Source organism: Mauremys mutica, chromosome 2, assembly GCF_020497125.1.
Source record: "Mauremys mutica isolate MM-2020 ecotype Southern chromosome 2, ASM2049712v1, whole genome shotgun sequence".
NCBI lineage: Eukaryota > Metazoa > Chordata > Testudines > Geoemydidae > Mauremys > Mauremys mutica.
In genome coordinates, this window is record NC_059073.1 from 228,204,153 (window position 1) to 228,227,866 (window position 23,714).

At 39.1% G+C, this 23,714-nt stretch overlaps 1 protein-coding gene and 1 long non-coding RNA gene across 17 annotated transcripts in view; one reads left to right on the forward strand and one right to left on the reverse strand.

Annotated features, from left to right (window-relative positions):
- Window positions 1-23,714, forward strand: part of TBC1D5 (TBC1 domain family member 5) — a 503,676-nt gene that overhangs the window by 371,516 nt on the left and 108,446 nt on the right. For all 15 annotated transcript variants that reach the window (XM_045005374.1, XM_045005379.1, XM_045005375.1 and 12 more), the window contains one exon: window positions 9,963-10,069. In XM_045005374.1, coding sequence (XP_044861309.1) covers window positions 9,963-10,069 — 107 coding nt within the window. The remainder of the gene's footprint in view (window positions 1-9,962; window positions 10,070-23,714) is intronic.
- LOC123363873 lies at window positions 331-17,987 on the reverse strand. Of its 2 annotated transcripts, XR_006576921.1 has the most exons (4): window positions 17,938-17,986; window positions 1,039-1,105; window positions 653-799; window positions 331-414 (listed from the first exon to the last, which is right to left on the reverse strand). It is a non-coding gene; the product is annotated as an uncharacterized LOC123363873 (long non-coding RNA). The 2 variants fall into 2 exon arrangements; XR_006576922.1 differs by lacking the exon at window positions 1,039-1,105 and having other exon boundaries at window positions 17,938-17,987.

Below are 23,714 nucleotides of genomic sequence, written 5' to 3' on the forward strand. Positions count from 1 at the left end.
ACGTGTAATCAAAATTTTACAGTTCTTTTAACTTCTATTTGCACTCATCTGGGGATCAAACTCTAGCTTGATTTTTACCCAACAACTCAGAATAGATCTCAGCGAGTGCCTTGCACCCATTATTCCTTTTGAAGAAGTATTATTTTAAATGTTTATTCAGGGTAAAATTTGGACCTACAATGTGGCTAGGGTCAAGATGCTTGCACATATGTAGCAGGACTGAGGCTCGTTGAAAGCTCGAGTGTTTGCAGATAGCCAGATATCAGAATAAGTTGATATGCTAAGTAAGATGGCTACTTGAACCTGAGCAGCACCATGTGCATCCTACCTGTGGCTGCTTTCTGAGAATGTGTTTTGTGCACGTTAGTTGCTCTCTGGATGCTTTCTGCAGAACTTGCTTCTGGAAATTTTGCCCTGTGAACAAAGTTTCTGGTTTAAGAGTCAATACATCAGAGTTCTCCAAAATCCACATGCATACTCCGATTTTACTTTAGAAGTATCATCAAGGAAAATAACATTAATTAAATAGAAGGAAGATGAAGGACACTAGTCCACAGCAGCATTAAGGTAATGTAGTCATGCCATATTCTCCTGACATCATTTTCTGAACCAATGGGATTGAATGTGACCAAACCAAAGCAAGTAGCTGTACCTCTCATCCCGTTCAGCATGGTCAAAGTGGTTGCTGAGCATCCGGAAAGTATCCATAATGGAAAACTCTGTTTGAAGGACAGGTATTAGGCTGACATTGACTGTGATGCCAGGATACTGTGATCAGTCAAAACAGTAATTTGTTTATCTTGAAAAATAAACACAGAAAACAAATTTCAGCATTCTAAAATAAGAAACCCCAGATAATATTTTCCCCACAAACTGCTATAAAATAATCAAGTAGTGCAGAAACTATGAGAACATTGAAAAATGGTGCTCTAACCCCAAAGACAGAATTTTTTAGACCTCTTTTCACCTCTACTAAAATGGAAATGCTGGTGTCTCCTTAACTGTGCCCCTGCTACTGCCCTGCAACTTTAATCCTACCTTCTTGGAGTGATCTCCCAGCTTGCCTTGACAGACATCATAGCACTCTGTCCTTCCAGATGGAGCACTTTGGGGATGCAGCATAAAAATATAGCAGGAGAAACTGTCAGACCTTGTCCTCACTAAGGCAAAAGTCACATTTAGAGCAGACTGAATAAGCATCATCTCCCCTATTCTTGACTGCCCCAGAGTTCCTAGATGTCACTACCTGTTGACCTTTGTCCGAAGGATTTCCTCTGGAACATTATGTATCTCTGACCTGTAGTGCACTGACATCAAGTATGCTACCAGATTTCTCTGAATCCCCATAGCAAGAATAGACTATTGTGTTTCTTTACTTATACAACACACAAAAATGAGTGGTCCACGATCCCTTTGAGAGCAGATGCACCTCTCCTTATATCACAGTGTGATCTGTGGCAAACTGCTACAAAGTAATCCCTGCACCAGTCAATACAGCTGTCCCTAGCACAGTGAAGGGCAGTTGGAGTGCATAAAAAAAGAGAGAATACAGTTCTGTGGGACTCAACATTCCCATATAAAATGGCACATATACACCTCTACCCCGATACAGCGCTGTCCTCGGGAGCCAAAAAATCTTACCATGTTATAGGTGAAACCGCGTTACAGCGAACTTGCTTTGATCTGCCAGATTGTGCAGCCTGCCCCCCCCCGAGCACTGCTTTACCGCGTTATAGCCGAATTCGTGTTATATCGGGTCGCGTTATTATCGAGATAGAGGTGTACTTAATCATGCCTTATGTCTACTTATTGTCAGACAGGCTGGGCTAAAACATATTTCTATATATGCTCAGTGGCCTTTGCCATGTCCAGGGGGCAGAGTTAAGGTTACAGGGCAGGGCTGGTATGCAGTTTAACTTGGTATTATCTGGTTTTCAGAAGGTTAAGTATAGGTGCACTTGATGTTCTGGAAGGGTACAAGAAATGGATAGTCAACTGTAACTATTAAGGAAGTTTTTGGGCAGTGAATTTATTTCAATATTGTGGTATCTACCAGGCCTAATGATGATTTAAATGTTAACATTAACCATTTTGCTGCTGATCAAAGCATGTAAGAAAAGATAGATATGACTGTACTATGAAGATCTGCACAATCTAGTTTCATTTTGAAACCAAGAGTGTGTGGTGCTTAGGAGATACCACCACTTACGGTTTTTCCCAAGCTGACCCATGGAGCCAGTAAGTCAAGAGGAAGAGGAGATAAACCCAGGGTGGTATCCAACCCCTACTAATAGGGAGCTGTCCCAAATAGCCAGGCTAGTGTCTAAGCACCACCAATGGAAGCCAAGACCAAGGACCACAGCAGGGTATCTGAGCCCCACTGAGACTGATCCAAAACCAGGAAAGCTGTGGGGGTATCTGTGCCCCACTAAGAGGGCATCAAGCCCATGTTGCTCAACAGACAGCCTGAGTCTTAAAATATGTTTAAAAGCTATTGCATCTATCCTAGCTTCAACAAGAACGTTGACTATTTTTTACTAGGGAATATGATCATCCTGTCTCAGTCGAGATCAGTTTCTGAAAAAGGGACAGTGGTATCCAGAGGTTCTACAGCAGGGGTCGGCAACCTTTCAGAAGTGGTGTTCCTAGTCTTCATTTATACATTTTAATTTAAGGCTTCGCGTGCCAGTATACATTTTCACGTTTTTTAGAAGGTCTCGCTATAAGTATATATTATATAGCCAAACTACTGTTACATGTAAAGTAAACAATGTTTTCACAATGTTTTAGAAACTTTATTTAAAATTAAATTAAAATGCAGATCTTATCAGTTTAGTATGATCCTTGCCTTTGCTTTTCCATGCTGAGTTTTCCAGTGTCTGGCACGTATTTGTATACTTTAAGCTGCACACAGGCTTCTGAGTGATCAGTTGTTAACCGGCTGGCAGGAGGTCAGTGGCTGGAACCCCAGATTGGCAGCTGAGGTGAGTGGAGCTGGCAGCTGGTAGGGCTGAGCAGGGCCAGAGGCCTGGACCCTGTCTGGGAGGGGACCTGCGCTGGAACTCCAACTGGAAGCAAGGTGAGTGGGCTGCGGTGGGGACCCAGGCTGGCAAAGGGCCAGCAGCCGGAACCCCAGAGCAGCGACTGAGCAGCTCAGCCTGCCGCTCCTCTGGGGTTCCGGCTGCCAGCCTGGGGTTCCTTCACCCAGGCCAGCAGCGGGGACCCAATAGCGTCTGAGCCCGCCGCTGCTCTGGGGTTCCGGCCGCCGGCTCCTGCCAGCTGGGGTCTCAGCCCGCTGCCAGCCTGGGGTTTTTCATAGATTCTAGGACTGGAAGGGACCTCAAGAGGTCATCGAGTCCAGTCCCCTGCCCTCATGGCAGGACCAAATACTGTCTAGACCATCCCTGGTAGACATTTATCTAACCTACTCTTAAATATCTCTAGAGATGGAGATTCCACAACCTCCCTAGGCAATTTATTCCAGTGTTTAACCACCCTGACAGTTAGGAACTTTTTCCTAATGTCCAACCTAAACCTCCCTTGCTGCACTTTAAGCCCATTGCTTCTTGTTCTATTCTTAGAGGCTAAAGTGAACAAGTTTTCTCCCTCCTCCTTATGACACCCTTTTAGATACCTGAAAACTGCTATCATGTCCCCTCTCAGTCTTCTCTTTTCCATACTAAACAAACCCAATTCTTTCAGCCTTCCTTCGTAGGTCATGTTCTCAAGACCTTTAATCATTCTTGTTGCTCTTCTCTGGACCCTCTCCAATTTCTCCACATCTTTCTTGAAATGCGGTGCCCAGAACTGGACACAATACTCCAGCTGAGGCCTAACCAGCGCAGAGTAGAGCGGAAGAATGACTTCTCGTGTCTTGCTCACAGCACATCTGTCCTTCACCCAGGCCAGCAGCGGGCGCTGAGTGGGACCCGCGGTGGGACCCCGGCTGGCAGGAGCTGGCGGCAGAAACCCCAGAGCGGTGGCAGGCTGAGCAGCTCAGCCCGCACCGCGTGCCATCAAAAATTGGCTCACGTGCTGTAGGTTGCCGACCCTTGTTCTAGAGCATCCAGTGTCACTACTGTTACTCTAATAGGTATGTTGATGAAAAGCCCTGATGCACAACCAAAGGAAATTCACGCACAAACATGCTTGTGAGTCAGATTTAATAGTCCTGGTGACGACTTTTTCTCAGAAGGAAAGAGATGTGCATCTGGTGTTACCTCTTTGTCAGGAAGGCCTGTATGCTCCGAAACACAACTAACAGTGTGTCCAGACAACACAGAATTGTTAACCTGTATTTATTCTGATACAACTACCTACAGAAGGTCTGCCAAGTTGAATTAATCAAGGCTCTCCTTCTTGAAGATGAGGTTTAGTATGTCTTTCAGAAGGTTCCAGCTGGTTCTGTAAAAGGCTGCTAAAGAGATAAAGGACGTCACAGAAACCATCAAAGTGTTTAGAGGACGGCGTGTCTACTTTCCTCTGTAGCCATTGAGACAGATCACTATCACTCAAATAAGGCAGTTTTCATAAAGACAAGATGCTGCATTCCGTAGTGAACAGAATTTCCAGAAGCCATAAACCACACAACAAAAACCATCTCTGACAGTTTAATATTATCTATATTTTCTCATGCTGAAGAGTGCTCAACATCTGGCAGTTTTTCTCTTTTTGCTTTTTTCAGGTACTGATCGTCGGAAAACTTTCTTTCTCTCCTTGCTTAATATTTAGGATACAGGTTGCAATTCTTTCTACAGCTTATCTAATTGTTATCTAATTTTGCATTTTGCAACTCCTACTCCGCATGCTTGGGAAGGCTGTAAAATATGTAAACACAAGTAAATTTGCCCTTTCAGGAAAATTCAAACATATTTTGCAAGCAGTCATAAAAATGTACAAATATTTCCAGTTCGTAGACTAGCGAATTCTTGTCCCACTCAAATAATGATGTCCTGCAGAAACTTTTGCTCTTTGTCCCAGAACCCTGCTTTCAAATGAATGCTGTCCTTTAAACTAAACTGAATAGGAAAACAGATGAAATTAAAACTTGCAGGCCTTATGTTAAAGTCTTTTACTAGTCAAACCAATGCTGCTAGTTCAGACAAAATCCAGATTAGAAAAAGTTTTATAGTGTGAGTTTAACTTTATTAATTTCAATGCATTGAATTCTTATCTGCCTCTCCAAATTTTTTCAACAATGTTCAACTCTTCTCCCAAGGTGGTTCGTCCTTGCCTTTTTATGCAGACTTCCCAGGTGATTCTCTCTAAGTCAAGGGGAGTTCAATTGGGTTATAAAGTAGGAAGCTTTTAAAAAATCTATTCTGAAGGAGTTCATTTGAATTAGACTGGAAGTGGCAAAAGTAATAGCCACTTTTTATAACTTTAAGATTATGTACAGTTGCAGCTTTGTTTGACAAATTGTATCATATAATGGAAACAATTCAGTACAAGGACCAACCATTATAGAAAGGGTAACAAATTGCTCATTCCAAATACTAATATTGGATTTCCTAATATCCAAAGATTGTCATGATGGGTTATTTTATGCATCAGAGAAATATTTACCATAAGGAAAAATCTTTCCTTTTCTTTTTTCCTATAGCTGCCCTCTCAACTAGAGGGTTAGCTCCCTCCTGGACAGAACAGCCAAAAAAAAGCCTGTGGCAAACATCTGCCAGACCATTTTTCTGGATGTCTTTCATTATATTTCAAAAGACTGTACAAGTGCCATAGCATGCTACTGTGCTTGGTTATCCCTAAGACTGTCTTTTCTGCCTCTTGTCACAGACATTTCTAGATTTTCCCTCATCTGGGATATGCCATCCTCTCATGTGTAGTAACACAGAGAATTGGAGGAACCAGGAAGCAAGATTATCTCTGAGTTAGCTGTTTCTCCTTTCTGGAACAAAGCTTCTGTATTACAATATACTATATACTTTCCTCCATATTGGGGAGACCCTTCTTTCTCAGTACTTATTTTTATCCTTGTGAAAAGTTAGCTTTTCCACAACACACTAGGATTATTTCTGTTACTTGCTGGTGGGTCTTAGAGGCATTCCAAAATTTTGCAAGTCTCTCTAGAAACTATTTCAACTTATTTTTCACAAAAGAAAATAGGATCAATTCTTGTTTTTACTTTTTTCCTATCTACCGAATTTGAATTTTTTTTCCCTGAGGAAAGTTTGCAGTCATCATCCAGACAAAAGTATAGTGTATTTCTACTATTGTGTTTAGTTTTTAAGCTGTTCCATATTTGGCAGTGTTTCACTTTGTGCTTCTTTTCTTTGCATGATTTTACCTTTCTTGCTTTTGCCTTTGAAATGTTATTTTACTTGACTACTACTTCAGTTTCCCAAGAAACTCTTCATAAGCGGTAGTGTTGTTTAGTGGGTAAATAAGAGGATTGTGAAACCGAACTCCTAGGTTTTATTCCTGGCTATCCCATTGGCTTGCTGTGTAGTCTCAGGGAAGTCACATAATCCTTCTCTGTTAACCCTCCTTTTAAACACTTATTAGAGTACTTTTTTACTGTGCCTCATTGGCATATCTTAGTTGATATTACAGTTTGCCTGAAGTCTGTTGATGATGTATATTTCATGGCAAAGGCAAATTGATGAGGGTTTTGAAAAAAAGTAAATCCATGCTACCACAATGACCAGCTGAGATGGAAATTGGATAGTTCTTGTAATGGGGACATGGACTTTGGCATTTCCTCCCGATGTTACTCCTGATCAAACACTCTTTTATGGAAATGTTACTGTTACCTACCCTGATATGATAATGAATTCTAACAGCTTGGTCTTGATAAGCAGAGCAGGTAAGAAATATGGTGATACTTCTCTGGACAGTAGGGAGAGGCTGTCAGGTTGACCAGGGAATTATCACAGAGGGACTAGATTTGTAGGTATGTAAGGGGTTCTTTTCTTCTGCTGGTAAATTAAGGGGAATATACCTCATTGGGATTTACAAAGTTTTCAGATGAGGTTTGCTAGGCAAACCATTTCTTTTGTTTCAATATCATTTTCTCTCTACTTTTAATAAATCTTTTTTAAGAAGACCACAGTTGTATAGGATAACTCACACCCTTGCCCCCAAAGAAACATGAACTCATCAGTCTCTCTAAGGAGAGGAGCTGACGGGAATTTCAGCAACCTAACTTTTTATTCAGAGTCTTAGTCAGACGGGGCCCGGGCAGAGATGTTCTCTCCCATAAAGATGTCTCGCAAAAGACTGGAGGCAATTGAGTACAAGGGGAGAGCCTAACGACCAAGGAGAGGATGTGAGTGAGGGCTGGTCTACACTAAGGGGAAAAATCGATATAAGATACGCAACTTCAGCTACGTGAATAACGTAGCTGAAGTCGAAGTATCTTATATCGATAACTTACCCGTCCTCACGGCGCGGGATCGATCTCCGGGGCTCTCCATATCGACGCCGCCACTGCCGTTCGCGGCGGTGGAGTTCCGGAATCGATATAAGCGCGTTCGGGGATCGATATATCGCGTCTAGATGAGACGCGATATATCGATCCCTGAAAAATCGATCGCTACCCGCCGATACGGCGGGTAGTGTAGACGTAGCCTCAGTGTGGGATGGGGGTGAATGACAAAGGCACTTCCAGATCCATGTATGACAGGCCCTATACTATATAAATGAAAAGTATTTATACTGCTGAAGAGCCTACCTTTCTATTCTATTCCAGATCAGTTTTTATACGGCTCTCATCACAGTAATGTCTAAGCACCTTCCAATAGTGCACATCTGTCATGTGTTGTTTGTTCTCTCATCCTTTCCCCAAAGGAAGAAGCATGTGCAGTGAACTGTCTTTTGGTAGGGTTTTTGTGTTGAAGACTCAAATGTACCTATTTCTATGCGCTTACATTAGAGAAGGCAAGGTCAGAGAAATGTGCCGTGCACTTGGCATAGAAATAGGTGAGGTCTGTGATGGTCCTTAGTTCCTGGGGGATTTCATTCCACAGTCTCAGGCTGCCTTTGGAGAAAGTTTTGTCTCAGTGAGTTGAGCTTTATTCTTCCCTTGAGATAAGGTTTGATTTTGAAATTTAGCTTGCTTTTTTTTTATAATGCTTCCAATGAAATTTAAAGCTTTACTGTAATTCTCTTATAGTTAGAAATACCAGTTTTATCAGTGTTTGAATCTTCATCATTTAAATAAATTTGGGTTTTTTTTTCTATTTACTCATTTTCTCCAATACCTAAAAAACCAAAACAGAACAACAACAAAAAAAAGCTGAGGGGGAAAAAGGAGCAAAAAAATTTACCTCCAAGTCCCCAAGAAAGAAAAAGAAAGAAAGAAGATAGTTAATACCTTTTAAATTACAAAATAGAAGACAGGCTGGCATGTTCAAATGGAAATACTTTAGTTTAAATGTCTATACTTTATAGAAGCATTTAGAATTTACTATCCATTTTCAGCATTTTTATTTCCTCTAATAAAATAAAAAGTATCCTAATCATAACTGCTGTACAGTGTATTTAAATCTGATTTAAAGATGATAATTTGATTGGTTATATAATATGTGGTAGTTGCATTATACTCGGCTGAAAGAACTCTGACTGAGACTATTGTACTTGTGTTCATTATGCTAGCTTTGTGACTTCAAGAAGAAAAAACAGGTATCTGAATGTGAGCAAGAAAAACAAAAGGATAGAAAAAGAACAGGCAGAACAGATAAAGAATGAGTAGGATAAGTGAGTGCTTTACAAATGAAAGCAGATGTATGAAATTACAAGCTGTCGGATCAGCAACGGAAATGAAGATGATAAAGTGGTTCCCTACGCAGATTATAATTATTCATTTTGCCCAGTCCTGCATCTTTTCCCCATAATTCTCTTGGGGGGAGGGAGGGATACAGGAGGAGATGAGGTTTACTCACATGAAAGAAAAAAAAATCAGATGGTAAGTCTGCATGGTCACAAAACAATAATTTATTTTGGCTTTTTTATTGTATCAGAATAACTTTGTATGTTCTGCAAGGATATTTTCTCACTTAGGATTCTGACTGGTAAAGTTCTGAAAACAGTAAAGTTTCTTTACAATTTATTTACAGTTAATGTTGTTGGAGGCAGTCTGTATGTTGCACAGTATAAGCATCATTAATAGGCACTGCTTTGACAGCTGTAGCAGATGGATTGCCTGAATTTAAATAGAGCAAAAGAAATGAAGTAGTTTACATAGACCTGCCTGAAAAGATGTGTTTAATAATTGCACTCATAATTAGGTTGATTTGCCAAAAAAGAGAGAGAGCAAGCAAACAACTACACGGTGTACTTAGGTTAGAATGGAAATGTACACATCTATTTACAATGGGAGATGAACTTCAGGCAGAGAAAAGTCTGTTCAAGTCACAAAATTCTAAGAGGTATGTTAAAAGTATTTAAAAGTAAAAGCAAGAATTCAGAATCCTTAGCTGTTGCTCAGGATTTTCAGGCATTTCTCTGGGATTCTCCAACAGGTAAATGTAGGAACATGAACAGCAGAGACCCAAATATTACACAGACTAATGTTAAATGAGGTCTTATCAAAAATAGATTTTTAATTAATCTAAAGAGAACAAAAAGTGATAGATATCTGTTTAATAATATCTATTTGAAGGGCATACAGAGTATTTTAGTAAAAAATAGTTGTGGGGGAAAGTGTTTCTTCATGAAAGAGAACATAACTAATTGCATAGTAAACCTCGGGGTGCCCCACTGAAGTGAATGGGAACTTTAACATTGACGTCCATGGGCACAGGGTCAAGCCCACACAACACATAAGGCTTGATTCTGTAACCTCTTCCTTGTGTTAAGCAAAACTTGAGTTCAGAGGGTCTGTTTGTACTCATCATGAGGAAGTGCTGCTAAATCTGCCCATGATGGGTGTGTAGAAAAAAATATTTCCTTTAGAAGACCAAAATATGTGTGTGTATATTCCCCTCTTTTTATTAATTTTTATTTTTTAGTGATCTCAAGTAATTATCAGACCTGTTTGGGACTTCTGATGCATTATCCACCTATAGGAGATGTACACTCACTCATCCTAAGAGCACTGTTTCTCAGAGATCCAAAGGTAAGATACCCATTGCTAAATATTACCAGTACTGGAAATAAACCTCTTTAATAAAACATTCCAAGTGGCCTACATTGGGGGAGGAGGGCGGCAGGGAAGGGAAACGGGGACTTTTTCAAAGAGCTACTTCTGGAAAATTGCCACATTCTTCCTTATTGACTACTCATGGGGAGAATTGTCTGGTGAAATTAGATTATGGTTCCCCCAGGTTTTAAGTGGTCATCTTCATCTTCTGCCCTTGTTCTAAGCAAACAGCTCCAGAAAGTCAAATAACTACCCAGTAAAGGTTTTCCCCACTTGTCAGTAGTTCATACTTGTCAGTAGTTCATATTCTTCACAGAGGACCACATGCCAAAGTATACTTACAAGGCTATGGTAAAATATATTTATATTTAAAGTGTAGGGTAACGTAAACTGTCTAGAAGTCTTAGCACAATTTCCTAGTAGACTTTTATACATGTGATTTATTAATTCTGCAAGCTAACCATAGCTGCGCCTAGGGGGTCAGTAGCATCCAAATGTAGTAGGATGTCATTTTTTAATTAAAAATGAGATCCACTCGTAGTCTTCAAAGTTTCACGCATATTTTATTTACACTTGTTAAAGTGTGTTCTTGTTTTACTAATGTAATGTTCCTGACATCAGTAAAATTACTGATCTACACATTTTTAAAAAAAAGAACAGTCTGCAGCTTTAGAATTAACCTTATATTTAAAATAAAGTATTTGAGTTAATGCTGTGGATGACAGTCTTCTCGGTATCCTTAGCAGTTCTCAGAAGTTGTGCTGCCAGCTTTAGGATTGTCTGAGCATGTCATATCACTAGGCTGCCAATGGACAGTCTAAGATAGCTTCCTTCAAGTCACCTCTGAATAGAAGAATTTCTGCACTTTTATCAGTTGGTGACTGTCTTCTGCAAAATGTCATTCGATTCTGACATGTATTCTTTTATAGATTAAGAAAAATTGTCTCCTTGTTTCAGTGTCAGTTTTCTGCAGAAATCTGTGTCCTCACAGCTGCTTGCCTCATTCCTCTTGTGCATAGATTTCTTTCAAGATGAGAAGTAAAATCCGTCATCTCCCTGATGCTTAAGAAAGTTTGTAATATTAAGTTTGTTTTTTTAAGATTTAGGCAGCAGACTGTGAAATCAAACTATTCAGCATTTACATTCTTGCCTTCTCTTTTCAAAACAAAGCAGAAATATTTTTAAAGGGAAGATGTTGAGGGGAGGGGGAAGAAATTGTGCTAAGCCATCAAACTGAATCTGGCACATGTTGTTTAATTCAGCAAAAAGAATATGTTGGTACATGAGACTAATTTAATAATGATTAAAAATTCTCAAGCTGCCCTGTGTGTCAGCTCAGGCAATGTGTGTATAGATCTTCCTACTAGCAGATGGGGCCAACCTCCCACCCCCTGACTCCCTGACTTCTTGCTCAATTGTTTTCCTGTCTCCAGCAGATGGAAGCTGACAAGCTAAAGACAAGGTCCACCCATTCTGAGCCTCATGAGACTTCAGTTTCATGCTAAACATCCTCATGCGTGCTTTTGAGGTGGTGGTGTGTAGGGTGCACGTAGCTCTGCGTTGGAGTGAAAAGCAGGCTGTGTCCATCCTGCAGTGTTTAGCTCCACGTCACAATGAAAGGATCTGGCAAGGGGAAGCAGCAGGGAAAGGCTCCAACAGCGGGGAGATGCCAGAGCCTTTCCCCTCTGCTGGAATCTTTCCTTGCTGTGTAGGAAGGCTCCGGCAGTGGGGAAGCAACGTGACCCTCACTGCTAAAAAATAGTAGTGTAGACGTGGGAGGCAGTACTTGAGTATGTAGAGAGCTATGAAAGGTGTAGACCTTAAGATTCTGGCATTGTCTTTACTCACCGTCTAAACTGTGCCTAACCGTGCCTCACTGTCTGCACTGCTCTTTATACCCATGCTAGGGGGGCATGCAGTGTATGTACTCTTCATGCCGCTGTAAATGTAGAAATAGCCTAAGAGAGGTCTGAACATATTTCTTACCTTACCTTTCAAGTAGTCCTCTGTTCAGTGAGAAATGAAAATGAGCTTTCATCCCTAATTGTATTACCATGCGGATAAGGATAATTAAGACCATTAATTAAGACCATTCCCCATTTTCTACGTAAGATGATTTCCCCCACTACTTGTCACAAAGTGATCCTCCTCTTTTTGTCTGTCCTCACAAACACAAATGAAAAGTGCCTTCACATCCACTGTATGGCTGTGCTTGTCTACCTGAACAAAACTCTGGAAGTTAGAAAGCAGATCTTCCCAGAGATGATGATGATGGTGGATTATTATTTTGATATATTCAGTCTGGTGAAGCCAAGCCACAACATTCTTATCAACAATGTTCAAGGCCCTAAGACCTCCAGAAAGTTGAGTCATTTTGCAGTCCTTAACAATGTGTGAGAATGAAGAGCCCTAAGAAGGGCTTAATAGCCTCTCAGACGACATTGGCTTGCTGGTTTTAAGACTGCAAAATGACTCACGAGAGAGGGGATGTATACTCCCTTTACCTGTTCCTTATTTTCCCTAGACAAACTTTAAGGTTCATCTCTGTGTTCTTAAGCACATGTGAGTTAAACCCAGTTTCTAAATGAGTTGGGATTCGTTAGTAGTGGTTTGAATTCTGTGCTGTGGAAGACTTACATATTAAATATTGTATAAGTCCATCATAATTGCCATGGAATGAAAGAAAAGAACGAAAAGAAAGGAGTTCTGTGGTTGTTACGCAAGGATGTATGCATCTATATCTGCAGCCTTTTGGGTCACAGAAACTCCAGAAGTCTGTGTGGGGCTGCGTGCTAGTACACATGGGAGAATTAAAATGTCCTCTCTGCTGCAGGTGTAACAATAGTTCGATTCTTCCTTTCTCCCTGAGGGGAGAGGCAAAGAGAGGCTAGACAGCTCTACAGAGTAGTGTAACCTGGAAGCTATGACTAGCACATTCAGTACTTGCTGACTTCTCTACCCCTTAAGGCTTTCCTGTGCACTTCCCATTAGGAACATTAGATGCAGAAGGAATATTACAGTGGTTCCCAACCTTTTTGTCTGGCGGGCGCCAGACAAAGGACCGTGGCGGTGGTTGAGCATCTGCCGAAATGCTGCCGAATTTTGACAGCAACGCCTCTTGATGACGCCGCTTGTCAGCGGCAAGCGGCATCATTGAGAGGCATCGGCAGCATTTTGGCGGATGCTCGACTGCTGGCCAGGACGCGGGCACATTTAGATGCCCCCACGGGCGCCATGGCGCCCACGGGCACTGCGTTGGGGACCCCTGGCATATTAGGTTCAATGCAATTTGCCTCCCCTGAGCTAGGGCAGGTTCCCTATAAGGTTTCTTCCGAGGCTTTCTATGGTTTTAATTGTGCCGTTCCATGGAGCTTCCACTGTACTCTATGGGCAATTGTTCATGGTCCAGTATGATTTGTTTCACATAGCAAGTGCACTCAGTGTCCTGTAAACATGTAAGGGAGACCTGGTCTCTATCCGTCGAAGCTTGAAATCTCAGCTGGACAGACAGTTAAGTTCAGAAGTGTAGTGGGAGGAGCAGGGTTTCAGCTTGAAAACAGTGTAGGTTCTTTATTAATATGTATTTCTTTGGGAAGTTATCCTTGAAAGATAGCTAAATGCCAAATAATCTCACTCTTGAGGAGTTCTTCTTGCGGTCTAGACAAAACTGTAGAAAATATTATGTGGGGAACAATCTTGCCATAGCCTCTGGGGAATGGAGTAGATGGACCTAACTAATGTGGCTTTTCCAGCTCTGGATCTATGATTCTGTAGTCAATCTGAATTTGCTTTTTCTTCATTGCATCCCATTCTTCCTCGTTATACCTCCTGGTATCAATGCCACGTCCTTCCCCTGTTGTCTTGCTGAGGATTGTTGGTAAGGTTTTGGCCTGATGGCCCTCTCACTTTTTGTTGACTGAAATTGATAACTGTCCTTAGTGGAAGAGCCTGGAAGTGTCCTGGAAACAGAGCATACAGCTCTGTAATAGCCAACAAGTTAATGCAACTGCTTCTGAGGGGAAGCACAGAAGACTTCATATTTACAGAGCCACATTTGGGCCTACATAGTGCCCAAAGTGCATTTGATTATCCCCAGTTGGTAAGAAAATCTGGAATTCAAACTTGAAATTTGAAATCTGTGTTGTTGACCCCACTCAGGGCTACACTGGGAACTCACTTAGCAAGATGCTTATTCCGAATTTCCAATTCTTCAGTAAGCAGTAATTCTTCTCAATTATATCCACCAATGGGATTTCTATCTAATTAGGCTTTTTCAGAATAGGAAGTTATGTGAAAACTGACTTTATATGTAAAAGTGTGTGTGAAACTGGAGCAATAGTAGGAATTGTTCTTTTAATATACCCAAAGGAATTAATGGTAGGTGTGTCTCTGAATAGAATACCCCAAAAGTACCTAATTTTTTCCCTTTTTTTTTTCCCCACATCACCACTGTTGGGTAGTGCTGTGAATTTTCAAAGCAAATACTGTTAGATGAAGAAGTAGAGATGTTGAGGGAGAGCAGTCAGAAGAATGTAAAGTGATTAAAAACATAGTTCTAACTAGAGTTGTTCAAATAAAAAAAATTAAAAAACCCAATTAGAAATAAAAGTCATCGAAAATGTGAACATATTGTGTTCCTTAAATAACCAGATGTTCTCTCCCTCCTGAAGGCAGTCAGGGCTCGGAATAAAAGGTTTAAAACTATTGTTTTAAGTTAACTGTGAATTTTGCAAATCTGTTTTTACCCTTTAGCAAATAAAATTCTAATACAGCAACATAAGCAAAGTAATTTTCATTTTTGGGTATTCTTATTTGTATGGTGTTGTGTGTTGAAGTGTTAACCTTATCACAGTGACTTATTACAAAACTAAAGCACTACATAGAACATTACCATTTTCGATTACATACTAAGAACCTGACAACCATCCTTTGTTCGAGAGCTTACAGTATTTATCCAAAATATTTCTGCAAAATAAAAGTTTGTCTGCAAACCTTTTAGCAGGAATGGTTGTATTACTTGCGAGCAAGCTAGTAAGAAATAAGACAGTTTTATTCAACTCTGAAGTGGTACTACTCAATAACAGACTATTAAAATATCATTTAAAATGTTATATTTGGCTGTTTAAAATTAATTCTTTTTCCATCGCACAAAACATTCTGGTTGGTCTGATTTTTTTTCAACATATTATTTTAAGAAATTTAGTAACATTTTAAAATAATGGTTTAATATATTAATGGTGAATTACAACTGAATCCCTGCGAAAGTACACATGGCATCTCAAAGATGCTATATTAGATTATAACTGATATTACAGTGACTACCTTAGAAAGTAAGCAATAATATATATTTTTAAGGCCATGATCCTACATATAACTACCAGCTAGAGGAATTTTCATTTCAGCCTTCAACACTCTTCATGATCTGAGCAGTAAATGGCAGGAGAAAAAAATTACATGACTGAGATTGTGAACTGAGCTGTTTGTAGATTATTTTCAGTTGAATTTTCTTCTTAAGTAGCTGCTGCCACATCTCAGAGTTTTCTCTGAGCTGGTTTCATGTGCCTGAAAGACTGTTTAGCTTCACTTTCTTCTTCTTCAGATAAATTCTTTTCTATACACTCATTAGCTGAGGTGTTTCTGAATAGCTGGAACTATTCTTTGAAAGCTGCCGTTATTTCAGAATTGTTTGTTTCAATGTTTGTGAAAGGAGAGGAGCAGGTTTTCGTTTGTTTTGTTGGTTAGTACTGTGTGCAATCTGTCATTAATTACCACTCTTTAATGACCAGATTGTGGCCAATCAGGAGTTAGACTCTTTCAGCATTTGGACATTAGCAACTCATTAATTAATATCTACTCAAGAGGTGGAATTTTGATATCTAGTTTCTAATGGCTAGTTTATCACTTTAGAGTAGTAGCAGCTACAGTTATCTCCCTCCTCCCCAAATAATTCTTTATAATGCTTATAATTTATTTTTAAATAGTGTATGCTGTTCAGCCATGAGTCAGCTGACTCATTTCCACGAGGCTGAAAACTGGGCATTGGCTAATTTTTTTAAGTGCTCTGTGCTGATGAGGAAGGAAGAAAGAAGGATTTTTAAACACTTGATGAGCAGATGACCAGGAGTTTTCTGTGGCTCAAGTCCCAGCCCATCTCAGCTTGCTTCTCTAGTCCTCCTGATACAGTTACCTTACTAGCAGCTAAGGCCAGAAATCAATATTGGGGAGGCAGAAGGCCAGAAGTGAGACAGAAATGAGGTAGGCACCATGGGTGAACTTGTAGGAAAGGCAATCAAGTGGGAAGTGTGAGGTCACCAGTGCACTCGAAAGAGGGCAAGATGTTCTTGCCACTAAGTGATGGGTTTGAGGTAGGGTAAGAAGGTCTGTGTGATTGTGACAGAAAGGGAGGAAGATAGTAGAAAAAACTACTAATGGAGAAGAGGAAGTTAGGAGAAACTAAAGACAAATGAATTTATCTTTAACTTTTCAATGGTAGAACACGGAGAACCCCGATATTTGCCCTTAGTGTGTGAAGCATTAAGATTCCATATATTTAACAAATATATATACATTTTAAGGACCAAAAGTATGAAGGGTACTTCAGCCTCTAGCTTTATACACACAGTAAATTCCTGCCACATTAAAGCATTTAGATGGTTAACCACCTGATTTACATATGTAATAAGATAGTTGTAATCTAAATACTATTGTTTGCTTTCCCAGTTATGTGTGTTTGCAATTGACTGCCAGCCCCAAATAGGAGGACAATTTTAGGATCACATTTTGAAAACTATAAATATACGTTCATTTTAAAACACAATTGTCTTGAGTTTTCAAGTTCAACTCTTGTGTTGTCTTTCACTATTAGAACAAAGGTGATACAGGCAGCTCCCAATTTAATGAAACAGTGTTTGGAATAGCCATATTGTCATAGGCCCATATAAAAGTAATATATGCACAGTGAGTCAATAGTTACTATTCATTTACATATATTTAATTTAAAACCAACATATCCCAGGCACTTTTTCAAATATTTTGATATATTAAAAAACTAAAGGGTCAGTATTCATAATAAAAAGACTTAGCCATCCTTGCCAAAACTGATCCCGATCTTCCCAAATATGCCAGTCATTTAATCAACCTATCATAACTTAGCCTTCCCTGCCATAGCATCTTATAGATCTCAACCAGTATTTTCAGGAAAAGCCTTGGAAAACAGAGTGCTCATCAATACCATGGATCCTTTGTACGATCAATACCATGGAACCTCCCCTTTAAGCCAGGGGCCTGTTACCTAGAGCACCTGCATCAGTCATCATAACCCTGGTGGTAACACATGAAGTGGAGAGGCAGTTTCTTAGCTAGCTGAATATATTTGTGATAGTATCATTTATATTGTCAATTTCTTCATAACACTTGGTGGATGGGCATGTTAAGTAACTAATAGCATCCAAATATTATGACAATCCACCTTAATCAGCAAGTGTATTTAAATGGAAATGGAGATTTGAGGAACTCAGAGTATCACAGAATAATTCCTGAAATTAGTTGAGAAATTGGGGTGGGTTCAGCGAAGAACCACAAGAATGATTAGAAAGGATTAGAAAACATGCTTTATCGTAGTAGACTCAGAACTCAATCTATTTAGCTTAACAAAGCAAAGGTTAAGGGGTGACTTGATTACAGTCTATAAATATCTACATGGAGAAAAAATATATAATAATGGAAATCTAGCTAAGAAAGGCATAATGTGTTCCATGTCTGGAAGTTGAATCTAGCTAAATTCAGACTCTAAATAAGATGTAAAATTTTAATAGTGACAATAATTAACTACTGGAACAATTTACCAAGGTTCATGGTGGATTCTCCATCCCTGACCATTTGTAAATCAAATTGGATGTTTTTTCTGAAAGAGATGCTCTAAGAATTATTTGAGGGAAGTTCTATGGCCTGTGTGATGCAACAGATCACACTAGATGATCACAATTATCCCTTCTGGCCTTGGAATCTATGATTTGGATGCTGCTCTACAAACCATGGTCTGCCTATAGTCAAGTGATATCAAAGCAAGAGTATGGTAGTGTTCCAATAGTAAGGAATTAAGCAACACAATTACTGTGCCATAACTAATTTGCCTGTACTTTATATTTCTATAAAGCAATATATACAATTGCCACATAAAAATCTTGGTGAACTAATGGCTAGTCAAAAGAAACATTACACATGTTGATAACTTCATGATCCCAAACATTTTTTTAAAAGTCCCTTGAATTTTCTGACTGCTGGGTACCCAGGCAACCTTAATTCTGCCCATATAGAGATACCCTGGCAAAAAAAAGCAGTACCAAGGGGGTATTAAATGTAGAGATGTGGTGTTTGGGGACATGGGATTATTGGGGAAGAATTGGAGAGGATATAAATAGGTAGGGCAGAAGTTCTTTTTCTGTACTCCACTGTGGTAATGAATCCCTAACCAATGTCAGAGAAGCCCCATCCTCTAATAAGCGAGGTTTCCCTATGGTGAGATAGAAAGACAGGGGAGAAAAAGACTGGCATTAAAGTACCCAAAAATAATTTCATCTCCAAACAGCAAACTGATTTTTAAAGACTGAATCTTTTTCTTCTTTGAACAGGAGAAAACAGTAGTAGTAGAGGCAAGAGCAAACCTGATAATGTTTGATTTTTTTTTGAGAGAGAGAGGAAAATGAAGCACCTTGTAGCTCTTAATTACCTCTTAAAACCTACTGCACGTGAATTTGTTGGGGCTGTTTCTTTCAATTGACTAGTTTACTTATATTTGAAAAGTCATCTAAAGCTACTGACCCTGTCCTAAAGAATAACGATATTAGCTATGCAATGATATAATAAACCATATTTAACAATGTTAGAATGAGGTGATTATGGTTCTTCTTGTGTGCAATCTGACAATTCAATTAATCACTTCTATTTTGTGAAGTAGTTTATCAAAAAGTACCACTTAGAACAGTTTCTCTCTAATGAAAACTTCTCCACATCATAATAAACATATTTGACTAAAATTTACAAAACAGAAACTGAGAGTTGTATAAAATGGATTCTGAACTTTTTAATATGTGCAAGAAAGACTACTATACCATGTCTAGTATAGTGTGATAAAATTATAGTGCAGGCTATTTTGACATGAATTCAGATATACTATTGGTATGCTGACACTATTAAATTAAGCATAGTAAATATTAATGTATTAACCATTACAATATGTACAACTCTTAACTATATTATAGAATATTTCTGTCATCCCATTTTTGACTGGCAGGAAATTTTGGGTGTCAAAAGAAATTGCAAGATACATGTTATCCTTTTCAGCCACTATTTTATGGATAGTTAGGTTTGGAGATTTGAGATGGAGTTTTATTCTTTTAATCTTTTTAAGGAGCAACATTTACCAAAATGTGTCTGCAGCTTCCTGTATTTTCAGGATCCCAAAATGGATAGATCTTCCTGTCCCATGACTCCAAAAACTTAACTTGTCTCCATCCTTCATGGATATAGGCATAAATACCATATTACTTTTATTGTGGTAAGCAGATATGTAGATCTCAGAAGGTGCCTATTCCAGTCCTTTAGGAACCTCTTTCAAATTTTTTACATACCACATTGTATACAGAACACAATAAAATCATCAACTTTGCTCTCCAGATAGCATAAATAAGCCAAGTAGCACCTTAAAAAATATTTCACCTTCTCCATATATATACAGGCATGAAAGTAACTTAAGGGACTTACTGGTATTCAGGGCCTTGAGCGGCTGGGGAGGCTCAACCGGAAGGAGCGAGGCCTCAACTGGAAGGCAGGGCCTTAAAATCCCTGGGCCCTTTAAATTGCTGCTGGAGCCCTGGGGGTGATTTAAAGGGCCAGGGGCTCCAGCTGCTGCATGGAGCCCAGGGCCCTTTTAAATTGCCAGCCCGGGGAAGCTGCCCCCTGCCAGTACGGTCGGCTGTGTACCGGCTCTTGCTGGCATGCCGTACCGGACCATACCGGCTTACTTTCACCTCTGTATATATGGCATGTGTGTATGTATGCACATACACACAGAGAGAACACATAATGTTGTAGTGTGGAATAGGGTTTTATTGGTGTCAACTTAGAATAGCTGCATTACTCAAAAAGTCATGAGTAAGTTATGCTGGTTGTCCAAATGAGTGCCAATAAAACCATAACACGGTGGCTCTTCTGTATATAAAAATGTTATATTTTAAATCTGAAAATTTGGAACATGGGCAAGGTTAGAAGCAAGTCTAGCTGTGTGTTCCATTTGTAAGCTTGGATCTCCCTTTTCTAATGCTGTAAAACTTCTATTTCCTAGCCATGTAAGGTTTTGTCATTGGTACCCAGGCTCACTATTTGGTTACTTTACTTCTGAAAACAAGGGTTCAAGGGGAAAAAAATGGTGATTAAATTGAAACGCAGATTGAAATTATGTGGTTAAGCAATGTTGTTTATGCAAGATGTGGAATTACACAGGTTAGAACATTAGCAGGGTATTTTTTCTGTCTGGAATATTGATAAAGGCTGGTTTGGTATGCTTTGATCTGCCTGTTAAAAATATGATGTATTGTAAAAACATAAGTGAAAAAGAGCATCAACTAGTTAGGACAAGGAACTAAAATGTGTGACCAAAATTTTCTTTAATTCAGATAAATGATATTATTTATAAATCTAAATTAACATTTTTAGCATTTTTCTTCTTCTCCAGAGAGAGAGAGGGAGAGAGAAGACCATAATGTACAATAGTATGTAATGCAGACCATAATGTAAAATATTTTTCTAGCGTTTGAAACTCCCACTCGCCATAGGGATGGCAGGCTTGATATGTAAGGAAACTGGAGTTGGTCATTATTTCTAGTTGGTATGAGTTCAGGGAGTTCTTGTTTTTACCCAGTGAACTGAATTCTTAAATTCTTTTGGGGCATTTTATTTGTTTCAGGAAAAATATTTCCTTGATTTTCCATTCAATCAATTGACATACAATAGTAATTCGTTGTACTTCTATAGCATTGTCTGTAGGCAATTCTCAAAGGTATTTTTATTTTTGACAAGCATTAATTAATTGAAGCCCACAGCATCCCTTTGAGAATGGTAAGTAGGTAGTTTACAGATAAGAAAGCTATAACACAGAGAGGGTTATAGCATATCACTACAAGAACCGTTGATAGAGTTTGTCTCCTGACCTCCAGTGTCATGCTGTGGTTAGTAACAATGCTGTACCTCTTCTTTTGATGCAATGTTAGATGTTAATATAGATATGCTAACAAAATATATATTGGCTTATATTTTAATCCATTGGCACTGAACTCGTTTACAGAGAGCAGTGGGGTATGGTGTCCGACAATACTGTAAAATAATAATGCCCCAAACAGTCATTACTATACAATATATAACTTCATTTCTTGCGATCAGGTCTTTTTGAGATGTCTGAAAATTTACTAAAAATGTTGAGCTGTTTATATCTTATTTGCCAAACGCATAGCAAAGATACAGCTTCTTGGATACATAACAAAGAAAAAGAGTGGAGAGGTTACATTTTCTGGGCACCTAAGCTATTAGGTAGTCATTAATATGCACAGTCAAATTAATTATTGGTGCATAATGGAAAGTGACAGCTGTGGAACTGAACAAACTGTCTTCCTTATCTACATTTTAGTTGTACTTCACTTCTGTTCCCAATCCACATTTTAGCTCTGTATGTATCAATTTTTATTGACGAGTTTCTTGTATTGCATTAGAGAAGGAAAAGGTAAAACCTTCACAGTGAATATGGGATCACAGATTTCCCCAACTTTAATTATAGGCAAATGAAAAGGAAAAAAATTAGCATTTTAATATAGAAATATCTTAGGCTTTAGAAGAATTATGATAAATCTAATGTTGCCTAGTGAACTAAATAAGGGTATTACAACAAACTGTCTCCTTAGAAATATTTGTTTAAATAGAGGCTACAATACTTCATCTTTATCTTTTTTGGATAATTATTGCTATTTCAGGCGGTTTCTTGTTCCAGGTTTAAAATACCATTAGTTTTTCAAAAAATTATAATTGGCAGCATTTCTTTGCTATAAAACTACTGGATGGAAAAAAAATTCCAGTTTGCTTGTGAGATAATTATTTTAGTGAGAGTTTTGTTCTATGTGAGATAATTACTTTGGTGAGAGTTTTGTTATGCGTATACAGTTCACTGTTTCTGTTTCTTTCTCACTTGGTGGCATTTAGGTTATCTAGTTTCAGTTGCAATCTATTAAGCTAAATCTTTTTCAGTGGTTGAGGTTTTCCCACCTGTCTAGCCTAAAACACCTGCAACATATGTTTGCATAACCCTGCAATGCTTTGCGTTTTGGGCCTTGAGAAATTCTCCCAGAGCTTTTTGCTTATAAACAGCTGAGCAATTCATTTCTCTAATGACAAGTGTTTTTCCCCTGGCATTGAGGCAATAATATGTTCACTAAAATAAGTCTCATTTTTCATCAGAGAGGCACATTAGATATCTTTTTACAGTGCTGTTTCATCTTCTGAACTTTCAGTATCTGGAATATTTAAAAACAAAAGGAAGGAGAAGAAAAACTAAATCTTAAATTGTGTTCTGTAGATTTCATCGCCAGCACCTGCGCACACATACTGGAAACCACCACATGCTCACATACTTAAGGCATTAGATTATGGGAGTAAATTAGCTTCCTTGATGTATGGTACAAAGATCTATCTATGGCTTGTATCACTGAAGCTTGCCCCATTATAAGATACTTAACTACTTAAATAATTTTATATAATTTTCTTGTTTGACTTTTTTTTAATTACATGATTTGGGTTTAGCAAAACATTTTTCCTTTTTTCCCTACCAGTACCTCAGTAAAGTCTAGCTCAGGGAACCAGGCAGGCATGTTAAAATTTCTGTGACCACTGATGGTCTAAGCAATCAGATGTTTCACTCAGTTTTATCCGAAATGCTATCTAAAGTTATAACAAAGAGTTTAAAGACATGAAGCAGAACCTTCGCTGGTGTAATTCACTCCATCTAAGCATCTGCCTGATTGGGTGAGATTCTCACCCCTGCTCCCACTCCTTAGCCAGCTAAAATGGCCAAAGGTAAGTGAAGCATCTTTCAAAACTATGGATCTGGACTGGAACAGAAAAAGACAGCACAGATTGTCCTTGGGGACTCCCTTGCAAGCCCTGATGTTAATATATGCATGGAGTGGACCTGGGTGTGGGAGAGGTCTGACTGGGGGTAGGCAAGACCCAGTCCATGATGCTGTGGAGTTTTTGGACAGCACTGCTTTCCCTCAGGCAGGTTGCTATAATTTAGACAGCCCCTCAGGACTGTCTAATTATGCAGAGGGCTGTTGCAGTTCTCAGAGTGGCTTAGAATCAAGATGGCACACGGGTGACTCAAAGCCACAATAGTCACCCACTCCCTCTGGGCTGCAAATTCTGTGCTGTGCTTCTAAGAGATGCAGCACAGAATCCTTCACACGTATAGCCCTACTTTACATGCTTGTTACTATAGCTCTGCATAATATTTGCCCCTTTTAAAATCTGTTAATTCAAAATTAAAGCGTTCATTTGCCTAACATAGGCTATACAGTTATAA